The sequence below is a fragment of the Anneissia japonica genome, unplaced genomic scaffold (genome assembly GCF_011630105.1).
Source record: "Anneissia japonica isolate Jap-2015-1 unplaced genomic scaffold, ASM1163010v1 scaffold32248_len650992_cov182, whole genome shotgun sequence".
In the NCBI taxonomy this organism is placed as follows: Eukaryota; Metazoa; Echinodermata; class Crinoidea; order Comatulida; family Comatulidae; genus Anneissia; species Anneissia japonica.
In genome coordinates, this window is record NW_022699059.1 from 614,969 (window position 1) to 637,093 (window position 22,125).

Genomic DNA, 22,125 nt, shown 5'->3' on the forward strand with positions numbered 1-22,125 from the left:
AAAAAAGAAAAAAAGGGGAGGAAAAGGGGGGGGGGGGGGGGGGGTGGGGTGGGAGAAGTAATAGGTGGGATGGGGAAGTGAAAGAAAACATTAGTGACAACATAATTGTGAGCTTGTACAGTTATCCCTCTATACCAGCTGAAATGAAACATCTACGCAGGTACTATAATCAATGCTTTGATTAGCTGAGAGTATCCGCATTGGTACATAGTTGGTAATCGTTAGAATGTGCCTAATGTGTCCCTTTGTGTGAGGAAGTCACTTTAAAATTTTATCACTGGCCATCAAAAGTTCAGCAGCGATGGAAACGAACCAGAATAAAAGTTTACTACTGGTCATCAACACCAGGTTTTATGTTCCGAATGTCATTAAGACGATCGAAAATCGGCCGATTTCCTTCTAAGAGGGATGAAACCTAATTCAACTGTGTATTCCATCACACGAGAACAGTGTCATCGCTTTCATTACTGTCCTTATGACAAGAACCGGCATTATCAAATTTACGTATAAAGAGAAACAGAAGAAATTAAAAGGTTCATACTGTGAAGATAATACCGAAGGAGCTCTTAAATCATAATAATAAAATTACGATCATTAGATCACAATCAGTATCATTCAACTTTTTAAAGAATATGCAACTTAATCCATTTCTTAATTCCTTAATTAAACAACTGTCTACTATATTAAGCTAGGTTTCCATTCAATTGCTTCACCCTATCGCCGACAGCCTTCGGTGATGCTGATTGGTCGGTTGTAACGGGGAGCCTTCCCCATTGCATCGGGGACGGCTACGCAGTACAATTGCACTGAAAATAATGTAGCGACAGTGTAGCCATGTTAAGGAAACTAGGCTTCATATAAAACCACAATATAATAGAGATAAACTCAAACTGTCTTCTGGTAATGCTATAATATTATATAAATTTTAACCATTAAAGAAAAGGAATATGCAAATGTGATTGTCAAAAAAAGTTTCCAAAACCGGTATTCGAACCTGGGACATTTTGCTGTACATGCAAAAACTTTTCCAGTATTGACCTCAATTTAATGCTATAGTGTTTACCTTTTATATATTTTATATTTGGCACTTTCTCTTTCTAACACAGATCTAAACAAATGCTAAAGAATTTATACATTTTAATAATAAATTTTAATCTTAAGTTATTTGATTGGTTTTTTATTAAGTGATTGATAGATTCATCTTCAAACTTAAATAAACTATTTATGAATTAATACATCGATATATGAATATATTAGTACTATTATTTATTCTGTGATTAAATACTTCTTATAAATTGAAATAAATTCTCACACAAAATTAATGTAATTATTACTAGGCAGATTTAAAATATACAGTAGCCTAGGGTTACTGACTTTTTAAGTATTTTCATTTTACAGGTTTACCAGCGACATGCAGTTAAAAAAAACATTCTGAAATGTTTGCAATTTGTGCGGCAATTTCCAGCAAAGATATATATAATAAAGTGTAAAATACTAATTTTTTGCTGAATTGGAGACGTTTACACTAAATTAAGGAACCTGAAGCAAGTGAACTATGTAAATATATTCTGGTTTACCACCAACTAAAAGTTGAATCTTGTCAAAACATCAGATAAAAGGTGTTTTTACAATCTTTTAGCATGGCTGAATAACATTGAATAAGATTAAAATTTATCAGCAGAAAACTGAGTTCTAAAAACAACAGAGTATGGTAAAAAGGAATTTGACTTCTTTTCAGGGCGACAAATGAAAGAGGAAATTGTTTCTTGGATAACATTTGGCTCAATTTTTACACCAAGCAGAGCATGCAAAGTTTTACAATGGACAGTGATGAATAATCTCCTTAGAGTGGTGCTTAGCATTCTGATTGGGTAGTGAAGGGTTAAGAATTCGGCCAATCAGGCGTGCCTAATGGACGAAATTAGTGCCAGTCATCCATTCAATAAGGATTGAAATTAACATGTTTTCATTTCTTGAATCATATATTAATGTTGACTTTAGATTCTTGCACGAGTCTTTTGATTACCGTGTGTATTATGTTGTGTTGTCAACACGACAGTTTGATTAGGTTATTAATGCAGGTGAAGTGTCTTACATGTATTTTACAATACTAACAGACAATCAGGCTCCAAGATCGTAGGATGTAGACTGCATTTTAAACTTTTATATTTTGTAATAAGGACCATCAGCATATTTCTCATAAAATAATATACCTGAATTCATCTCTCATTTAAACAAAAATATCAAATGTGAAACTCCAACTCCAAATATTGTGAGGAATAAACATGTATGCTTTATAAACATTTTAAAAACTTTTTAAAAGTTTCATAAAATATATATAAAAAAAGTATGTTTTTGGATTTATTATATAATTTCATGAACATTAAATTATTGCAATATAAAGATTTAACAATGGAGAAATTCATGTTAATTATATGTTGATAAAACAGATTGACCTTTTGATTTAAGATTTTTTAATTTATTTTTATTCAACTTTAGGCACAAAAGCCAAGGATATACCAAACAGTGAATTTCACTTTTTTAAGTGGCAAAGACAGGAGCTTTCTCAAGGAGAAAAAATCTAATAGAAAAAAGTCCAAAATCATTTGAATCTAACTGCCCAACCATTGGGAGCAGACACCCTCATATAATCTCACCCCTCCCACCTGTTTTCAATGGTATGCTCCTTATTTCATTGGAGGATTTTGTCTCAGTGCCCTTGATTTCCAATAGCATATCTGGATATGCTGGAGGAGCATTAAACAATAAATGAGATTTTAAGCCTTTTTGAATTTGTTCAGTGCAAGCATGCATCAATCTAAAAAATTGTATACACCTCTCATTCCTATATTAAAGATGCCATTTATAAGACTTAAGTAAATTTAGCATACTTTCAAACAGTAAAACTAAGTAATGCCAACAGATACTGAAGCAATTACAGTCACGAATAATGAATAATAGCAATGGTAGTGATCAATCATTACTGATGTCACCAGGGACACTTGTAGAACACGTTAATTACCTAAACTTCAGCCTTTTCTTGAATCTTTTATCTAATAATAAATTACAATTAATTGATTAAGCAAATAATGTGCGTGTACCTCCGAGTAATTTGACAAAAGGTATCACCAGAAGAAATGACACTCAATGCACAATAAGACATAGCATCGTACACACACACACAGACACACCTTCCCCTGGGAGATTTATTTCCATAAGTGTTATCAAATTAGGACGATTGGCTACTAAAACAGCGCATTACCAGGCTTTCTATTGTGTTCACAAAACAAATTACAATAATGGCGTTACTGATTACTGGGTGAGTGGTTATCACAATGACAAGGATAACAGAAGCGAAATTACAGATACACTGAGGGAGAAAAGTATGAATAGAATCTTGAGAGATAATCATCATCCTCTGGGGGCTAAATTGGAGCCAGTGCTTGAATAGGCCCACGTATGACTGAATGGTGGATTACAAAAGCACGCTCAAATACATATAATCGTGTATAAAGAGGCCTATGCTGTATGCGCTGTGGTAATTTTCCCGTAAGAATGTGCTTATCTGTCCCAATTAGTGCAATGGACTCAGCACCAAGACATTAGCGTAATGAAAGTTCACTCCAGTTGCGTTTATAATTGGCAGCGCGCCTAGGTTTATTTTTTATCCAACCCTTTAATTTCTGGTAAATAACGTAGCACACTAGACAGAAAAATTAGAGTTAGTGAAGGAATAATCATAGTTATTTAATTACATCAATAATGAGTGGTGTACTGGCGCCTCAAGTGGTGAAGAGGAGCAGACGATGCTGACATAATAGAAGCGGATGACAAAATTATTATTATATTTGTTTCAAAACAGGATGTTGGGAAATCAGCAAACAAGTGGAATGCTTGATGGCTGTTACTTATATGATTGTTTTCAATGATTTACATACAACTATAAAATGTTTTATTACACAATCTAATACACAATAACCAACCAAGCCCATGGGTGCAGTTCTCAATACTTCCTAATACAATGTCTTCTCAAGTTTACAATCTTATTTTTTTTTGAAATGTTGCAGATTTAATTGAATTACTCAGTATACACATTTTAAAATAATATTCAATTCAATCAATTAACTACAATTTTTGAATGAATTTATAAATAAAATTTGTAATATAAATTCATTTATAAATTATAGCATAAAATTTATTCAGTATTTAATATGATTTTCTACCTTTTTACAGTATCTTAAATTACCAATGGTATAGGTTGGATATTTTCTATTATGCATGTATATTATATATTATTTTTATAATCACGATTATAATTATGATTGCCTTTACTTTCTGGCTTTTATATTATGTAATTTTTAGCTTGCATACAATATATTTTCAGTGATTTTATATTACTTAGTTATATTTATTAATGATTTTGCTTAACACATTGTGTAATAGTGTTTTCTCTTAACTTATATTGTTTCAAAACACATTTGAAGGTTTAATGATATAGCAATTACGTTGAAATACACTTGATCATTAAAGGAAAATGAACTACAGACAGACGACAGATATGCCAAAATAAATCTGGGGTGGATGCAGGAGTTGGGTGATAGTCCACACCACCTTAGCTCCACGATGACTGGGGCTGAGGTGAGAACATTTGTAGAATATGGACATCTACAACTGTAGATGCCCGGAAATGGCACTCTCATACTTTAAAAATCTTACTGGTACTGTGTTGAAAACTGAAAGGTCCACTGATTAATCTCAGATAAGAAAGTATAATACATACTCCAAGTATTGAAATACACGCCATCGTGTTGGGATTCAATATTTCGACATTAATTATGTCATCATCAGGAATGTCATCATCAGAAATGGTACTGTGTTCATATCAACAATACAATACAACAATTAATTTTCTTAATACAATTTAAAGGGTGCGATCGCGCCGTCTGTACACCCCCAGTATCTGCCCCAGTAAATGTTATCCAAACTAGTATATTTAATCAGTTGACAGAGAAAAAAAAAATGTAATAAAAATGCTAATAAAGAAGAATAGAATGATTATACATGCTCACGTTCAGATTGTCGAACAAAGCATTTAAGTATTCTTTCTAATATGCTCTCTATAATATTTGTTTTTCATTTCTAAATATGATTAAGTCGATAAAAAAATTTGTAAAATATTGATTTTTCATTTATTGTATTCGGAGTTCTAATTAATTATTAATACTTTTATTGACAACCTATGAATGTATATAGTCTTCTTCATGTTATCTTCACTTTTAAAACTTTCCTGTACATTATATATAAACATATATTGTATTGATTTTCATTTACTGAATTTGGAGTTTTCATTAATTATTAATATTTTTATATACAATCTATGGATACTATAGTCTTCTTCATGGTATCTTTACTTAAAAGTTCTATACATGCTATATAGAGATAAACTCTAAATTATTTGCATCATATCATTCCACACATTTTCAACATTAAAAAGAAGAGAAATCTGCAAGTGTGAATAAAAAGTTGCCCAAACCAGGATTCAAACTGGAATATTCTGCCATTTTGTCATTCAAATATCAGTGGTGACTATATACTTCACTTTATAAACTTCCATTTCATGAAATTTTAATATATTAAAAAAAATAAAGAAAATCTGCCAATCAGTAAAATCAAAGCCAGTAGAGTATGCTTGGTATGACTATGCTACCACCTACTTCTTGTTTACTAACAAAATAAAAGAAAGACGTGTAGGTGGAACAAAGCAAAAAATTCCATGGATAACGTTCCAATTAGAATACGATACGGAAAAACAACTTTTTAAGCACAGGTAGTTAATTTCATACACTGACTCTTTGAACGTCTCTCTTAAAAGTGTTTACGTGGGTCCGGTATCCAACTGTTACAATTTCTGAAGAATCTTTTCACTTCTTTAACATCTTTGTATGACTATGGTATATCATATGATCAACAAACTTTGTAAATATATTTATCCTTCATTTAAGCACAGTGAAACTGAGACACTAACACAAATTTACAACTTCTATGCATTTCACAAAGGTAAGGGTAAAGAATAACTCAAAACTCGCAGTGACATTGTGCTGAATTACATTCGGGCATAGTTTGTGACTATTGTAGCAGCTGTAACAACATCTAAAATAATAAGGACTTTCGACACGATAGAAAGAACAATAATTCTTGTTATTGTCACTGAAAGACTGATTCCATGCCTTAGTTGTTTGAAATGAAAATGGTTTTCTTGCTTTATTACAACTAAAAAAGTATATTAAGTATCTATAGGTATACATTAACAAGACTTGAATACATAATTATTCTGTATGCTTTTGCCTCAACATTCATAACTCTCATTTTAATTGACATTGCAAAAAATGGTTATTGCGAGATGAAATTTGTAAAGGACATTAATTGCAGAGTAGACAATATTTAGATGAAGTATACTGTGAATCATATCAAGTTAATTAGTATCATTGTAATCTGTAATTAAACCATCTTGACTCATTCATCAAACACAACATATGCCTTACAAAGTACTTCTGTCACTCTCTATAAAGCACATAGAAGTCACATCAAATTACTTTATAATATTCATTATTATTTATTCATCTTCAACATATTAATCATCACCATCATAAACCATCATCACCTACGATTTCTATCTAGTAAAAATGTGGTCAAACCTATTATTAAGTGCACTGGGGGTGGAAATCCCCTGGCTTCCAATCTAAATGGCTTCGGAGGGCCCCTCTTTTAAAACACCTAGGCCAGTAAATGTAATTGTTCCCTGGTAAACAACACCCAAAACTAGCAAACTAAAACAATGTATTATTGCTCAGGATTAATTCATAAATGTCGTATGTGAACTCCCCTAACAAAACACTTCTTTTATACAATGCCGTGTTGAATACTTTACTGAAATACATGGTATGATTGGAATTGACCATTGAATACATCCAACAAACTGAGACAGGAAATTACTGTAAAATTCAGTGAGTAGGTTGATGCTAATCTCAACTGTTGAAATATTAATGGGATTGTCAAAGTGAAAATGGTATTGAACTGTAAAATAGAAACACTGCTGAGTTCAACGACTATCACTCACTCTTCATCAAAACCTGTGAAATTCATTATCGTGTTCACAGTACCTGTGGGCCCTGGGTGAATGACACTGGGAGTGGAAACATGTCCAATTTTAACATGGTTGCACTCTGTAAAGCTTATGTAGCTGTGTAGCCCTATGGGTAACACTTTCTTGTTTTTGCTAGCAGTCATATTTTTAGGCATACACAGAGTGCAAACACATGCAATATCTCTTCTATAGTTAAACACTATTGTAAAAGTTAAAGTTCTGGCCCATGGGTAACTATATTTGAGTGGCTAACTGTCATCATACTAGAGAGGAGACAGTTAGGTACTGAGTGGCAACATGTAAATGATACTCAAGACATGTGTAACACGATGGCTATACACTCAAGTTTATACTAGACTGTATTTTTCTACTTACTGTTTCTTTAAAAATATTGTTTTGCCCAGAGCAAGGCTAAAACCCATACAGGTAAGTCTACAACAGTATCCAGTATTAGACTACAATCTCATTTTATTTCAAGTGATGGAAAAATCACTTTATGATTAAATTGTCACTTTATTGTACAAATATAGACACAATGCACAATAGAACAGACAGCAACATTAAATATGAGAATATTGCACTGTATTGTACTGTATTTATTTTCCAAAATAATTAAGGCTATGTTCTCACATGGCGGCTAACGGTTAGCAGGATCCGGATCCTGCTAACTGTTAGCTGCTGTGCGTCCATACGAGAAAATCCCGATCCGGATACCAAGAATATGATGATCGAATCACTGGCCAACAAGAAACTGGAAATTGTAAACGCGTACGTGTGATTGGTTGATGATAGAAACGCGCTCACTTGCTAACCGATAGCGCTTGCTAACCGTTAGCGGTATCCGGATACCGCTAATGGTTAGCGCTAAGCGATTGGGCGTTCTCACGCAGGTGCTAACGGTTAGCGCTAACGGTTAGCTCCCGATCCAGATACTAGGGCTCTCGTGAGAACCAGGCTTCAAAGATGAATAAAACAATGACACATGACTCAATGATACAGTAATTTTAATATTTTATAAAGATTTTTGGACACAGTATAAAAATAATAATATACAATAACAAAAATAATATATAATAACAAAAATAATATACAATAACAAAAATAGTAATAACAATAATTAAAATAGTAATACTAACGACAATAGGATTCATAATTCAATGTCATCTGCAGCCAGAGCCGATACTTAAGGTACTCTAATGAATTGTGTAGTGGAATGTGATAGAGAGATATATAAGACGGCAACCATTTATGTTTAACACTCTGACCGCCAGGGGTTTGATAAAGTAGTATCCGGCACCAACAGACATTTTAGCAAATTTTAACACTTTTCCGAAGCTCGTTGAGAGTGCGTATGTGATCAGATTTACATGTAATTAATACTACAAGAACTACAAATATTTTAGCTTTACAATGGTACCAAACACTTTATTCTAATCACAATCTGTGACCCGTAAAAGTAAAATGAAAATTACTCACTTTTGGATGTTGAGATAATTGCAATTTCATGAAAGTAAATCAATACCGCTCTACACTAATGTAAACAAACAAATAGTGAAATACTTACGGTCCAGACTGAATATAGTGTTCAAATTGTTAGTACATGTCGGTAATTACCCTATCTATCGGATTCCGTAAAAAAAAAACTTTTAACACGGAGATCTCCGTGTTTGGCGGTCAAGCGTTGAGTTGCCAAACACAGAGATCCCTGTGTTTGGCGGGCAGAGTGTTAAGATACAGGCTAGAATTAAGCTTAGTGGTTTCAATAAAATTACTACACTATCATCGAGGGGCTAATTTACGATTATGTACAATAGCAGTAAAAACACTGTAATGACAGTACAGCGATTTTAGAAAATCAGGCTTCAGCCCGTAATAAATTGATAATGATCAACTTATCTACCCTAGAAACAACATACCATATTAGGCCAAAACAAAAAATTCTTGTGTTTGCCACGTTTTGGGAAAATCCAAAAAATGAATAGGTCAGTAGGAAAAGTTTTTTTTTATTTGGCCTTATCATCCCCTAAAATAAGACGCTAACAATATCAAAAGTTTGACAACTAAGATAACATAATCAAAATAAAATATCAAAACTTACTTTTTACGCTTTAACTCGATAGCTTGTTTATGCCTCAACTTTTGAATATTACTACCGATACTTGTTGGGGTAACCCGAAGACCAAAGCTCTTTGCAACATGGCCCAGGTGAAGATTCTTCACGTGGAATATATGCTTCAAATGAGATGGGTACGTAGCATATGCACGTATAAAGGACTGACACGCTATTAAACACAAGCAAAGAAAAATAATCAAATGCATAGCAGTCATACATTAAATATACATAAAAAAGGTGGCAAGTATAAATTGGTCTACTGTAAATAGCCCTTGTAGCGGCAATTTGGCGCAGCGGTTGAGGTTTGGGCTTTCAATCGTAAGGTCAGGGTTTTCGAGTCTCCGCTGTGCAGATTCGCTTGTGTCCTTGGGCAAGGCACTTTAGCTACATTGCTTCAGTCCACCCAGCTGTATCAATGGGTACCAGCAAACTGCTGGAAGTGTCCCGTCCAGGGGGAGTACAACTTCCATCCGCTTCACACTACAGAAACTGGGGATAAGCTCCAGTCCTATGAGCCCCAGTGGCTCAGAAAGGATTTAGTATTTAGTTAAGTAAATAGTCCTTACACAATATCAAGTTCAGTGGTTTTCTATTCATTGCCAGGTAGCTTTATTCTATTTCTATCAGGATAGGAAGCACCCGAGTCCTGGGATGACCGAGACTCAACTGGTGCTGCACAGGGTACATTTTGACGGATCAATGGTCAGCGACGAGTGTGTATCCCCATACTATGGTGTGGGTGCTGGCTTGGAGTTCTCTCCTACTTTTCAAATTACATCTTTTCTCTTGGATTTGCACATAGAGACCCTCATATTTTGCGCAGGATAAATACATAACCTTTACCTTTATACAAATTTATAATAAATTCATGAATATTGACATTGATTGACAATATTTTAACCAACCTGTTTTGGCAAGCTGTTGGTTGTCATGTTTTTTTAGGACGAAGTTCTCCATGTGTAACTGTAATGCAGATGCTGCTTCTTCCCAGGTATGATGTGCCCTCTTGCGGTTAGAATTGAAGAGGTCATAGGTCAGAAGAGTATTTAGTACATCATTAACAGCCATCTCTTTTAAACTATATAGGTGTGTGAAAATAAAGAAATTGTACTGTCACAGAATTCTTGGCAGAGTAAAGAGGGCAGATTTGTTTGGATTCCAGCTTTGATTTCCCATTACTATGGCCACTTCAACACCCAAATACTGGCCTACAGATAGATTGTATCCCCCTTCCCTTACCCCAAGATGTCTCCCTGTTTATAGAATGATAACATCAATACAGTAGTTGATTATGCAGGTGTCATATTTCTGACACAATAATGAATAAATATATCTGTACTGAAACTTAAATTTTAATTATTTAAACTCCGTCATCGAGTTTTCACTTATTTTTCCACTATAGAGGGCAAATAAAAATGTAGCCAAGAGCTCCTCAAATCAATTTTATCAAACAATTAGCAAGAGAAAAAATAGGTTCCTACAATTAATTTTTGTTGAATTTTAAGGTGTATTGGCCTTAATGCTGACAAAGATATAGGAGTTATGTGTAATATAATTTAGTAATTTGTTGATAAGTCAATATACTGTACTTGAATTTTTAAATTATACACAGTAAAGAATTTCTGAATTATTCCAACCTTATTTTTTGCTGTGATAAAATGCCTACATAGTCTACTTCAGCCGGTGTCAGGAACAGAATAGATTGGCCTTCTTTTCCAATTCTAGCCGTCCTCCCAACTCGGTGAATGTACACTTCTGGCGTTTCAGGAGTGTTGTATTGCACAATCCATTTAACCTTTGGTAAGTCAAGCCCCCTTGCTGCTACATCCTGGGGGGGGGGGGAGAGGAGGTAGAGATGGTATTTAGGGCACAGATGCATCACATACAGTACTGTGGCTCATCTGATGATGAGTTTTCTTCTTTTTACAGGCTTACTCCATATTTGATGGCTTTGGGCCAGTAGCTCAGTAGTAAGAGGTCTCCCATTAATTAAAGACACCCTCCTCCTCAATTAAAAACCACTTATCTGTGGTCCCAAATTAACAATGCATTTCACTGTATCTTTATTATTCTAATTAGAAACCAAATGTGTTAAAAACCATGCAAACCTTATCTCCAGAAGTGGTCTTTAATTGGAGGGAGACCTGTATTTTCATAAAAAGTGCTAAACCAGTTTGTGCAGTATTTATAATAATTCTTATATTTACTTTTAATATTTGATAATAAACTAAGCTTTACTTCACTGCCAAATATATACCAATGAAAGTTTTGCATAACATTGTAACTTCCTATAGAATTCCCCACAACATATTCTGCTGCAGATGATTTGTAAATTTAAGTAAGAATAAAACTGAAAAAATATAATAACATCACTGAATATTGACAAAACAATATGCATAGACCAATCAACTTACTGTACACAGTAGCACTCCAGACTGCACTAGGCAGAATTCTTGGTAAATGCTCGTTCTCTCCTGAAAAGGACATTAAAAACACATTTAAAAAGGTATAAGGATTTAATCAGAAGTAATTGCCTTTTATCGCATACAGTAAAACTTTAAATAGAAGATCAATGGGCTTAATGTCGAGAAGAAGCCCATCTCGAATTGAAGCCCCACTCTTTAGTTTGCAAAAGTAGCCTTGAAAAGAAGCTTATCTTGAAAAGTACCTCATGGGTTTACAAAATCATACAAGAGTTTATAGGCTTCGTTCTGGTGGTAAAATATTGCCAAAAAAGTGGACAAAAACTTAAGAGATTTTAGATTGGTCAGACAACACAAAAAGCAAATGTCTTGGTTGTATTTAGTATGTTTGATTGACTTGTGTATTAATTGGCAAGCGCATATGTTGCATGTGAATGACATGAAGAATTCTTACCAAAATATTATGCCTAATTGTCGTCAAACATATTGTTTGTCTTAATTCATTACTAAAAGTTGTACCCTTTGGCCCAGTTAAATATATTGACATAATGGGGCTGAAATCCTGTCATTTTACAGCCAACATATTTGTGTCGTCAAGTAATTACAGAAACATTAAATAGGCGTTCAACTCAATTTGAGTGCAATTAAACGTACTTAAATGAGGCATGATGGTTATTTTGGATTCTTCATAAATATAAGTAACTAGCAAATTACATATTAAATCTGGTAAAGTTTATAATTCTTTTTTTTATTGTATGGTATCCTGGTGGCCAATCAGTTACTGTATATTAAAAATGTGACATTTTTCAAAATATTCAAAGTATTATAAATGGTGTTTTAAAATACTTGGACCCATGGCAGCAAATTAGCTCCACTAGTTGGTTAAAATACTAAAAATGACCATTAATTTTTCATTGGAATAGGGATTTAGTTCCTCATTCTGGAATTTAATTCCGCATTCTAATTTTTCACTCCTCCTCCCCCCCCAGGGGTCCAAACCAGCCTACACCCTAATATAAGTTGTGTATACTCTAGTAAACAGGATTGCAAGAAAAAATTTAAAAATACAATCGAGATGAGCAGGACATGTAATCAGGAAATGGTGGAGATGGTGAAGAACACAAAATCTGGCAACAAGCAAAAGTTTAAAAAGAGAGTGAGAAAATCACCTTTCTTCAGCAGTTGATCAAAAAGATGAAGAGAGATAATGGAGTGATTATTCACATATAAACTGAATGAGTCAATCATTCAATTAATGAAGTAATAAATAATCAACGAACCAAATAATGAACCAAGTCCCAACTCAAGAGGGCGCTACATTAAACACTCATTGTCATCACATACACTATGCATTAGAATGATTCTGCGATGATCACAAAATGAAAAGGTAAAAAGGTTGAAAAAATTCTGCAAGCAACCTGGTTTATTTGGTAACTGTTTCAAACCGACGGTGACGCAGCTCACAAACCTAGGTTGTTTCCATTCAGGTGTAGCACAAGTTACTACAGCATTTTCCCCCTGTCAGACAGGCCTCGACCCCACTGGCATTAGACGAATGACATGGTCGTCGGATCAAAAATTTTAAAAATATATAATTTGCCTATGCAAATAACGATATTTTGATTGCCAATCCCTAATATTGTGGTCCAAAAGCACATTTTGGACCATACTAGGCCATAAAAACTCTCCCCATGAACCCTATCAAATGATTTTTTTTATTCCAAGCCGTTGACCGAGGCTTCGTTAGCCCTTTTGTTCGGACCACACGTCGGACATGTTGGACCCCTCGTCAGCAAATTTCTGGCACCACTGCTGACCTTGCATAAGAATTTTGTATGAGTTAGTTTCAGTTGCTTGAGTTGTCTATACAAGTTAGGTGGAAGTACCCCAGTACTCTGAGTTAACATATAGTTGTTTCCTCGTCAACTTGTGACCTAACATTTTAAAATTACCGCAACATGTTTAGAGCTGCTGTGAATAACTACGAATTCTTCCCAAGGTGCCTGAATTAATTTTTAAAAGTTGTCCTACAAGTTACTAACTCAGCCAACTCCTCAAGACTGAACGGTAAAAAAAAAAACCCTAGACGATAATAAATAATAGTTAACTGTTGAACAGATATAATAGTGGTTATACAATACTGAAGACACTAATTAGCAACATCAACAATAAAAATAATAATTGTATTAAACAAATAGAAATTTGATTTTTGTATAAAAAAAAAATATCAAGATTTAAAAAATATCTTGATATGATTGGAGTAGAAGGAAACACATTTAAGCTAATGATTTAATGTAGTCAATACCTATTGAAATTGTAGTTGGATAACAGAAACAACAGCTTATTCTTTGGAATTCTTCCAACACTGTCTTATACTCCAGTGACAATGTTTTATTACATCAGTGCTGCATTGAGATGGCCAAAATACATCATTAATTGTATTGGATGAATAATACTATAATTATTGATCATGTTATAAACTTCATAAATATACATTTCATTTTGTTTTATGAAGTTATTGATGAATATCATCGTTACGAGGACCCTCACCTCTTGCGTCATATTTCCGTGTAGCTTATAGAAGTTTATTTTCTGGTCATCATCTTGTTCTTCCCTTGTTCCTCTTAATAATTCATGGACTTTATCATCTTCATCCTCTTCTTTATTGAGAATGCGACTGAGGAGAACACTATGAAATTCAACGGCATCTCGACTAGATAGGAACACAACAACTTTTGACTTCTCAGAAATCTAAAGGATATTTGAAAAGTTTTAAATTAAAATATTTCTTGAAGGTTTGCATGTCGAGTATCAATACCAAAATCACAAATTTTCGGTACAAACATGGTGTACCGGAAGTTTATGATTTTGTTTTTGTTAAGTTTTGAACCATAGAAGCAGTAGGTGCATCGGTTGTGGCTTGGACTCCAAACCTTGAGGTCAGGGGTTCAAAAATCTCGCTGTGCAAGTCACTTGTGTTTTTGGGCAAGGCACTTTATTTACGTTTGTCTCTCTCTACCCAGGAGTATAAATGGGTACCTGGTAGGATGTATAGGATGTTGTAGCATTATGTTCTAGTTTTGTGCGCTAAACAAGTAGCAAACGACTAGGGATACTCCCCAAGGTCGACTTTGTGCTGGTTTGCCATTGTACAGTACGTTATCCAGTGACCAGGGGTAATAACGCTCGCGCCTTTAATCATTTAAATTTGGAATTGGCGCCTTATAAATGTTTCGGTATTATTAAATTATTATGACAATTATTATGACAATACTGAAAGATAAATATACCATTAATAATAAAGGAACTAATTATCACTCAGGTGGAATAATAAAGTAATTAATTATGGAAAAGCAAAAGAACAGAAATTAGATCCTCTTCCTCTTACTGTATGTTTCTCTTATGTTATTTTAAAAATGTACACAAAATTTTTATTGATTCTACTGAAAAATAAGTGGTGGATACAACCACAACATCATATAATTTATACAGACATCCTTTAATTAATTGAATGATAATTCTGAATTAATGTAATTTTGTGGTTCAATACAATCAGTGCCAAATAAGCTGCGGAAATAATAACCAAAAAAAAAAAAGCTAAGACGACAACACAACAACAGTATGCATAAAGTTTGCTCTGCCTTCCACAATTATTTAAAAACTGCTTTATATATACGTGTGAATACTTTTTAGTAGTTTTTTTTTTAAAAGAATATTAGCTTATCATGTTCATGTTGCAGACTACGGACACAAAATTACAGATTTTATTCACAAAATTTAAACTGTGTCTACATTAGGACTATTTTTACAATTTGTAAATTTATTTTTTCTTTCAATTTTTTAACTATGATGTGAATGGATTCAATTTCCTTCAAATTGTAATTCTTAATACAATAAGCTATAAAAAATGTTTGATTTTGGTTATGCATTAAATATGGTTAAAAAAAAGGACTAATGATATTGGTTAGTTTGTATTGTTTATTGCAAGAACAGTGGTGCTTTAGGTTAGGGTGATACAAACTGGCTCCTAGGAGACCTGCATTATACTGCTTTCATTATTTTGGCATAGTTCAAATTACACATTGTTCACTGTATTGATGCTGCATCAGAAAAGTAGGGCATGAGACAAAAATGAAAACTCATTTAAGATTTGCACGGCCTTTAAAAACGAATGAGCAGAAATTTTTATGTCCAGTTATAACACCGAGAATCAACTATTAAACTTGATAGCTAGAGACAAACTTTCAGAATTTAAACCATTTCATTTGCTGTTGGTGAAACTGTTGAGTTAAAGTTTGTATTCTAAATTTTTTTTGGTGAAAAACAAACTAAACAATTTCCTGGCAATTATCAAGAGATCTATTAGACAAAGTCCTTCCTGTAATAAATTATTTTTAATGATGCGAAGTGAATGACGAACTACGCTTTCATAAGGAGATACATATAGACGACATGTATATCAGGCTCATGCAGTACAGGTAAAAAAGATCAAGAACATGCTGGTGCTGTCCAATGGAAGCTTCACCGTGAAGAAGTTGATTTCCAACTGAGATCATAAAGCTCTGTCCAGACTATCAAATTTTCTCTCACAAAAATCTATTGTATGCCCATATATAGTCATAAAGTGCCTATATATGGTCATGATATGCCTATATATGGTCATGATGTGCCTATATATGGTCATGATATGCCTATATATGGTCATGATGTGCCTATATATGGTCATGATGTGCCTATATATGGGCATGTCACATGCTTTAGTCAAATAAAATTTGATAGTCTGGACAGGGCCTTGCATATTACAACTATGAAGTCTAATATAAAGTAACAATGAATTATGTGCATGAATTAGAAAAGTATTAGAAAGGTATTTAGAGTGAGACAGAAACCTCAAGTGGTGAACTTGAATCTGAGGTGACATTGGCTACGTTCAGAATTGGAGGAGATAAGCCAGGCCTGAGTTAAGCCTGGCTCAACGTTAAGCCCGGCTTAACTTTGCCGAGTGTTCAGACTAGCGGGTTTAGCCAGACGAAAATTTGCATAATAATGAACCGTAACCAGGAAACGTGTTTCAAAACATTGCTCGCGAAACATACATACGCTCGCTCACAGCGTACGTAATTGAATGCTGATTGGTCATTTTGTTACCCGGAAGGCAATGCAAAACCCCCACCGCAACGATTAAAGCCGGGCTTAGAAACGTTAAACACGGTGGCGTGCCAGGCCTAGTTACTATAGGAACACAGCCCGGCTTGAGATAAGCCACCTAGTTCAGACTGGCAGGTGAAGGATTTGACAGCAGAGGAAGTGAACTAGAGATGTTGTTGCTGCAGAGAGTAAACCATGATCATTTTAAACTAGATTAAAGACCAAACTAATATTATCAATCATGAATGTACAATCTACAGCAAAATCGATTTATGTTTCCCTGTACAAAAGGAAAGAGGTCCACCATCTGTTGGTCTGTAATTGTTATTTACGCTTGCAGTGTAAATTAAAATGAAAGATTATATAACTGAACAAAAAACAATAACAATATAATTATAACATTATACTGATGATAATAAATGTATTTATAGTGCACTCCATTATTATCATTTAAGCATCCAAGATGCAGTACCAATTTAAGAGAATCAAATACAAAAATCTTTTTCACTCCTGGAAGGGGGGGGGGGTAGTTATAGTCATACTCGAATATCCAACATTATTAGAAACTATCGGTAAATGTCCAGTTGATTTATGATCAGGTGATGCCGGGGAGGGACAATTAGATTTCCTGCACCACAACAAGACATCCATTCATAGAAGCCTTTGTGAAGAAAGCCTATCCAGTGAGTGGTGGCCATGGTTGCCCGGACCAGCTAACTTCGGCTTTGAATTTAGAAAGATTGAAATGTGCTAAATTGAGTATACAATGCACACAATGATTACGAAAGTCCCTAGCCGAGATTCTAGTACCTAACCCCTATATTCATTAATTTTTAGTATATTATCAAAAATGAATACAAAATCAAATATTTGAAGGAACAGGAAGGAAGAAGAATAGGAAAGAAACTTGGGGTGGCTGAAATTATTATAAGAAAAATAAATAATAATATTGTCATTATTATGTTTATGTTTTTGTAAGTTTACTTAAGTATGTTTTATCCCACATATTTATCTTTCTTTATTTGTTCTACTTGATAAATAACATACAAATAAATAATTCACAAAGCACAGAGGTAAGTGAGAAAAAAAAACTTATCAAGTGAAGGAGCCTAAAATTTAATTTAAAAAAAAAATGTCTACACAAAACACATCTACAGTAACAGAAATTACTTGCTGCAGTCTACACATTTTGACTCTTGGGTAAAAGAGAAATAAAAATAGTTGTTGTACTGTTAAGAATTCAAACCTCAACATCACTACAGAGATACTAAAACTGTTTCACAAACTGTTCCCAATGCTAAAAAACCTACTCAGCTTTAGTGAGTAGTCTTTTGGTTTATTAGATAAATAGCAAATGTGCGAGTGAATACCTTGCATCGCCAGAGCAGAAATGTAGCTAAGGTTACAAGTCTCAGTTTACTGGGCACAACCAAGAAATGTTGCTTCAACTGGTTTGGTGTCGTATAGTATTTGTCAGTTCCTTTCGTCGGTTCCTTGAAGGAGGCCGGTCCAGACCCAACCTTCTCTTGGTCTTTTGCTATGTTGATGTAAAGGGGGTCGTGGAGAGATATCCCTGCTAGACGCTCAACTCCTATGGGTTAACAATTATGTATCAGATTATGGTTGTCAGTTAAAGTGAATAAAAGAACATAAACTAAAATTATGCATGCTATTGTGGGAAATAATTAAGAAAATGTGTTTATACTCACTGTGGGTATTGAATTGAAATAAAATGAAATAAATTATAGTAACTTTATATAGTAGCTAAACTAAAATGAGTATACTAGTATTCTAAAACTTATTTATTGATTAATAAACTGACTGACATTATTATTATTATTATTAACTTAATCTTTAATTAACTGTAACTCTTAGTAATAAATTATTATTAATTAAATATTATTTATCTTAATCAAGGTTGGCTGAGAAACATACTAATGTTCAGGGCTTGAAAAAGTGCATGAACGGCAGTTGGAGGCATTATACAGTACATCATCCCAGAGGTATTATTAGGGGTAAAAAAACACTTTTACATAGTCAAACATTTCCAACAGAATTGAATTTAACTCTCGTTGATTGAAGTCAGTCTTGTTGATTGAAGTTGTTCAAGCAGGTTCCAAACTCCAATAGACTTTGTATAAGAATAGTAAAGGTCCTAAATTATTAGCTCTCCACTTACCAAGCCTTATAAGACTTTAATATAAGAAAACCAAGTTTCCAATGTTTAGTCTTCCATTCCCAATGCTCTTAAGAGATCTGTTTTAGATGTATTCAGGGTTATAAATTATTAGAACTGCTAGTTCTGCTAAATAAATATGCTAAAAAAGAACACAAAGATGAAACTTAACGTTTACCTTCAGTTAGTGTTGCAGATAGCAGAACATTTTGCCTTGAACTGCTTTGTTCATTTACAGAGTTAGTTATCGTCGCAATATCCTTTTCGAAGCCCATGTCTAGCAATCTGAAACATTTAAATTTTATCAATGATGTCTTCTATGATTGTTTAGATACACCAATCACAAGACAGAGAAGTCACGGTGATTACATTATCAACAAGCTACTTAGGATAAATGCTGCCCACCTAAACTCATCTATTCACGGCCAATATCTCAAGAAAAATGTTGACATGAGTTCCAAATTGGATTCATTTTACACATTTACTAGCATAGGCAGGCCTGGAATTCTGTTTCCAATAATGCTGCAAGAACGTAATTCTACATATTAAGTTTATGACAGACTATTAATAAAACACGAACAGAAAAGTTGTTTTCTGAAATTTCAACCCATATTTGTTGAGCTGACTGAGAGCCAGAATATTCCATTACAATGCAAAACTTGCTCTATGTTGTTGACTAAAATATTCATCGTTCAAAAAAAATCTGTATGGCATTCAACAAATTATGCTCATCTCAAATCAAGGACTTACCCAGTGAGCCGTCAACAATTATTTAGGACGGCCACTTTTACTGTGAAGGCTTGGCCTACTCAGCTCGGCCTAGTTGGGCCTGATATATCTTTAGCAAATTCTTTATATTCTTCGAATCTATTTAATGTTGCATTAAACTGAAGTTAAATCATATTTATGTTTGATAAAACAACCTTTATTGATTAAATTTACGTTGTTTTCATACCGACATTCGGTGGGAATTCCTAAAAGGTAAACCATTGCCTACCCAAGGACTTATAACTGTTACCGTAATAGGAACTTGGCTGGTTTAAGCATTCTAACTTGAATTAGCCTTATGTGTGGTATTGTTATGCTAATAAAACAGATAAGCACAATCTGCACATGCTCAGAACAACAAAACTTTCCTTACCACACTGAAAATCGGCTAGGCATATAGCCAAGCCTGGCTGAGAATTACGGTACGGTTAAACAATCCAAAATAAGGGTACTAATTTCACTTGGCATGCAAATCAATCATACTTACATACTTAAAAACTAATTAATCTAATAAATAAAATCACCTGCTAGTTAAGATATAAGGCATGTATTTTCACAAATTTGATTTTAAATTGATGTGATTTTGTTTTGTAGTATTACAATGAACATCACATAGCCCATAGCCTAAGCCTGTGCCTAGGCCATATATAACCACTTGTAAAAATGTAGAAAAAATCACATCACTTTAAAATCAAATTTGTGAAAATACTTGCCTTATATCTTAACTAGCAGGTGATTTTATTAGTAGATTAGTTTGTTTTTAAGTGTGTAAGTATGATTGATTTGCATACCAAACCGTAATTCTCGGCTAGGCCTAGCTGTACGCCTAGCCGATACACAGTGTGGCTATAGGAAAGTTTTGTTTTTCTGAGAATGTGCAGATTGTGCTTATCTGGCTCATTAGCATAACAATACCACACATAAGGCTAATTTAAGTTAGAAGACTTAAACCTGCCAGTTTCCTATCCTGGTAACAGTTACAAGTCTGTGGTCTACCTGGTGAAACTTTCACTTGCAACGTATTTCGTGTTAAAAACATATTTATACCCTGCTGGAAAATGAACGGTTTTAAGTCACCCACAACACATGTACGTGGCTCTGCAAACACAGTGCTTGAGATTTGGTTCCCCAACTCCCTGGTTATAATTAATACATAAAATAATGTAAAGCAGATTTGTTGTTAACATCACAAGTTAAATTGTAATATAGTCAACAAAATAAGGTAGACTTAGGCCTATACATCTCTCGATTCGGAGGACCTAGAGTAAAATTTATACTAGACTAGGATGAGAGATGAAGATGCATCTGTATAGCCTAGAAAAATAATGTGAGTTAACAACCCTAGCCATGCTTAGCCTATGTCTATAACTGAAATATCTTTGTGATAGCTAATTCACAACTATTATTTTGAAGACAAATTCCAACATTTAAACACCTTTAAATGCTATCTAAAGGTCATAATTTTCTATTTTTTTCTTACACAGGGAGGGGGACACCCCTTCCCATCCCAAACCCACCACACTAGAGGCCACGACAATCAGCTTTCGCTACACAACAAGTTCTATGCCTTCCATTTTGGATGGCCTATTTCGTTTTTTTGGCTAAACCCCTGTCTCAATTGTACCACTGACCTGTAAAACCCCCACAGCAAGAGGCAATTAATATTCTTAAAGCTGTGCATTTTGAGACTTGCACACCAAGATGCCCAATATGAAATGGTTTGACAAACTCACAAGCAATCTATAGACCCTAGGATTTCAGCTGAAAAAAGTGTAACTACACAAATGACACACTGAGGCAGACCAACAGAGCCATCATGCTCCTAAAGCTCTGTACAGATTACCAAATTTTCTTTGACAAAACTGTTGTATACCCATATATAGTCTTGATGTGCCTATATATGGTCATGATGTGCCCATATATAGTCATGATGTGCCTATATATCATGACCATATTTAAAGTGCCTCTGCCACCTATTCTGACAATTTTTATAAACTACAGTGTGTTTATATTTATAAATATATTATAAACACAAGTGTTGGTCATATATTACGAATAAAATTGTTTTTGTACGAAAAAAATTAGTTTAAAGTGTCATTTTTGAAAGACCTTAGAAACAACGAGGTCACTCAATGACGTCATTGGTGACCGACTTTTCCAAACTTCATCCAAGCGCGAAATCAGAACAAACACTGCGACGGTGGCCTAGTGGAGGAAGAAAAGCCCAACTTCTACCCTAGGCTGTTAGTATATTACAGTTTCCCGAGTTTTACACAATATGCCAGTAAATTGTGTTGTAGGGGGTTATAAGTGCACACGAAGTAAATGTTTTACGTTACCTAAAGATAGTACT

At 34.0% G+C, this 22,125-nt stretch overlaps 1 protein-coding gene across 2 annotated transcripts in view; it reads right to left on the reverse strand.

Annotated features, from left to right (window-relative positions):
* Positions 1-22,125, reverse strand: part of LOC117102841 (probable ATP-dependent RNA helicase DDX31) — a gene marked incomplete at its 5' end in the record, with an annotated part of 32,958 nt that overhangs the window by 7,116 nt on the left and 3,717 nt on the right. Inside the window, 8 exon segments of one of the 2 annotated variants that reach the window (XM_033243271.1) lie at positions 8,621-8,675; positions 9,243-9,426; positions 10,163-10,335; positions 10,895-11,085; positions 11,672-11,731; positions 14,231-14,431; positions 18,199-18,419; positions 19,183-19,289. In XM_033243271.1, coding sequence (XP_033099162.1) covers positions 8,660-8,675; positions 9,243-9,426; positions 10,163-10,335; positions 10,895-11,085; positions 11,672-11,731; positions 14,231-14,431; positions 18,199-18,419; positions 19,183-19,289 — 1,153 coding nt within the window. 2 annotated transcript variants of the gene reach the window in all.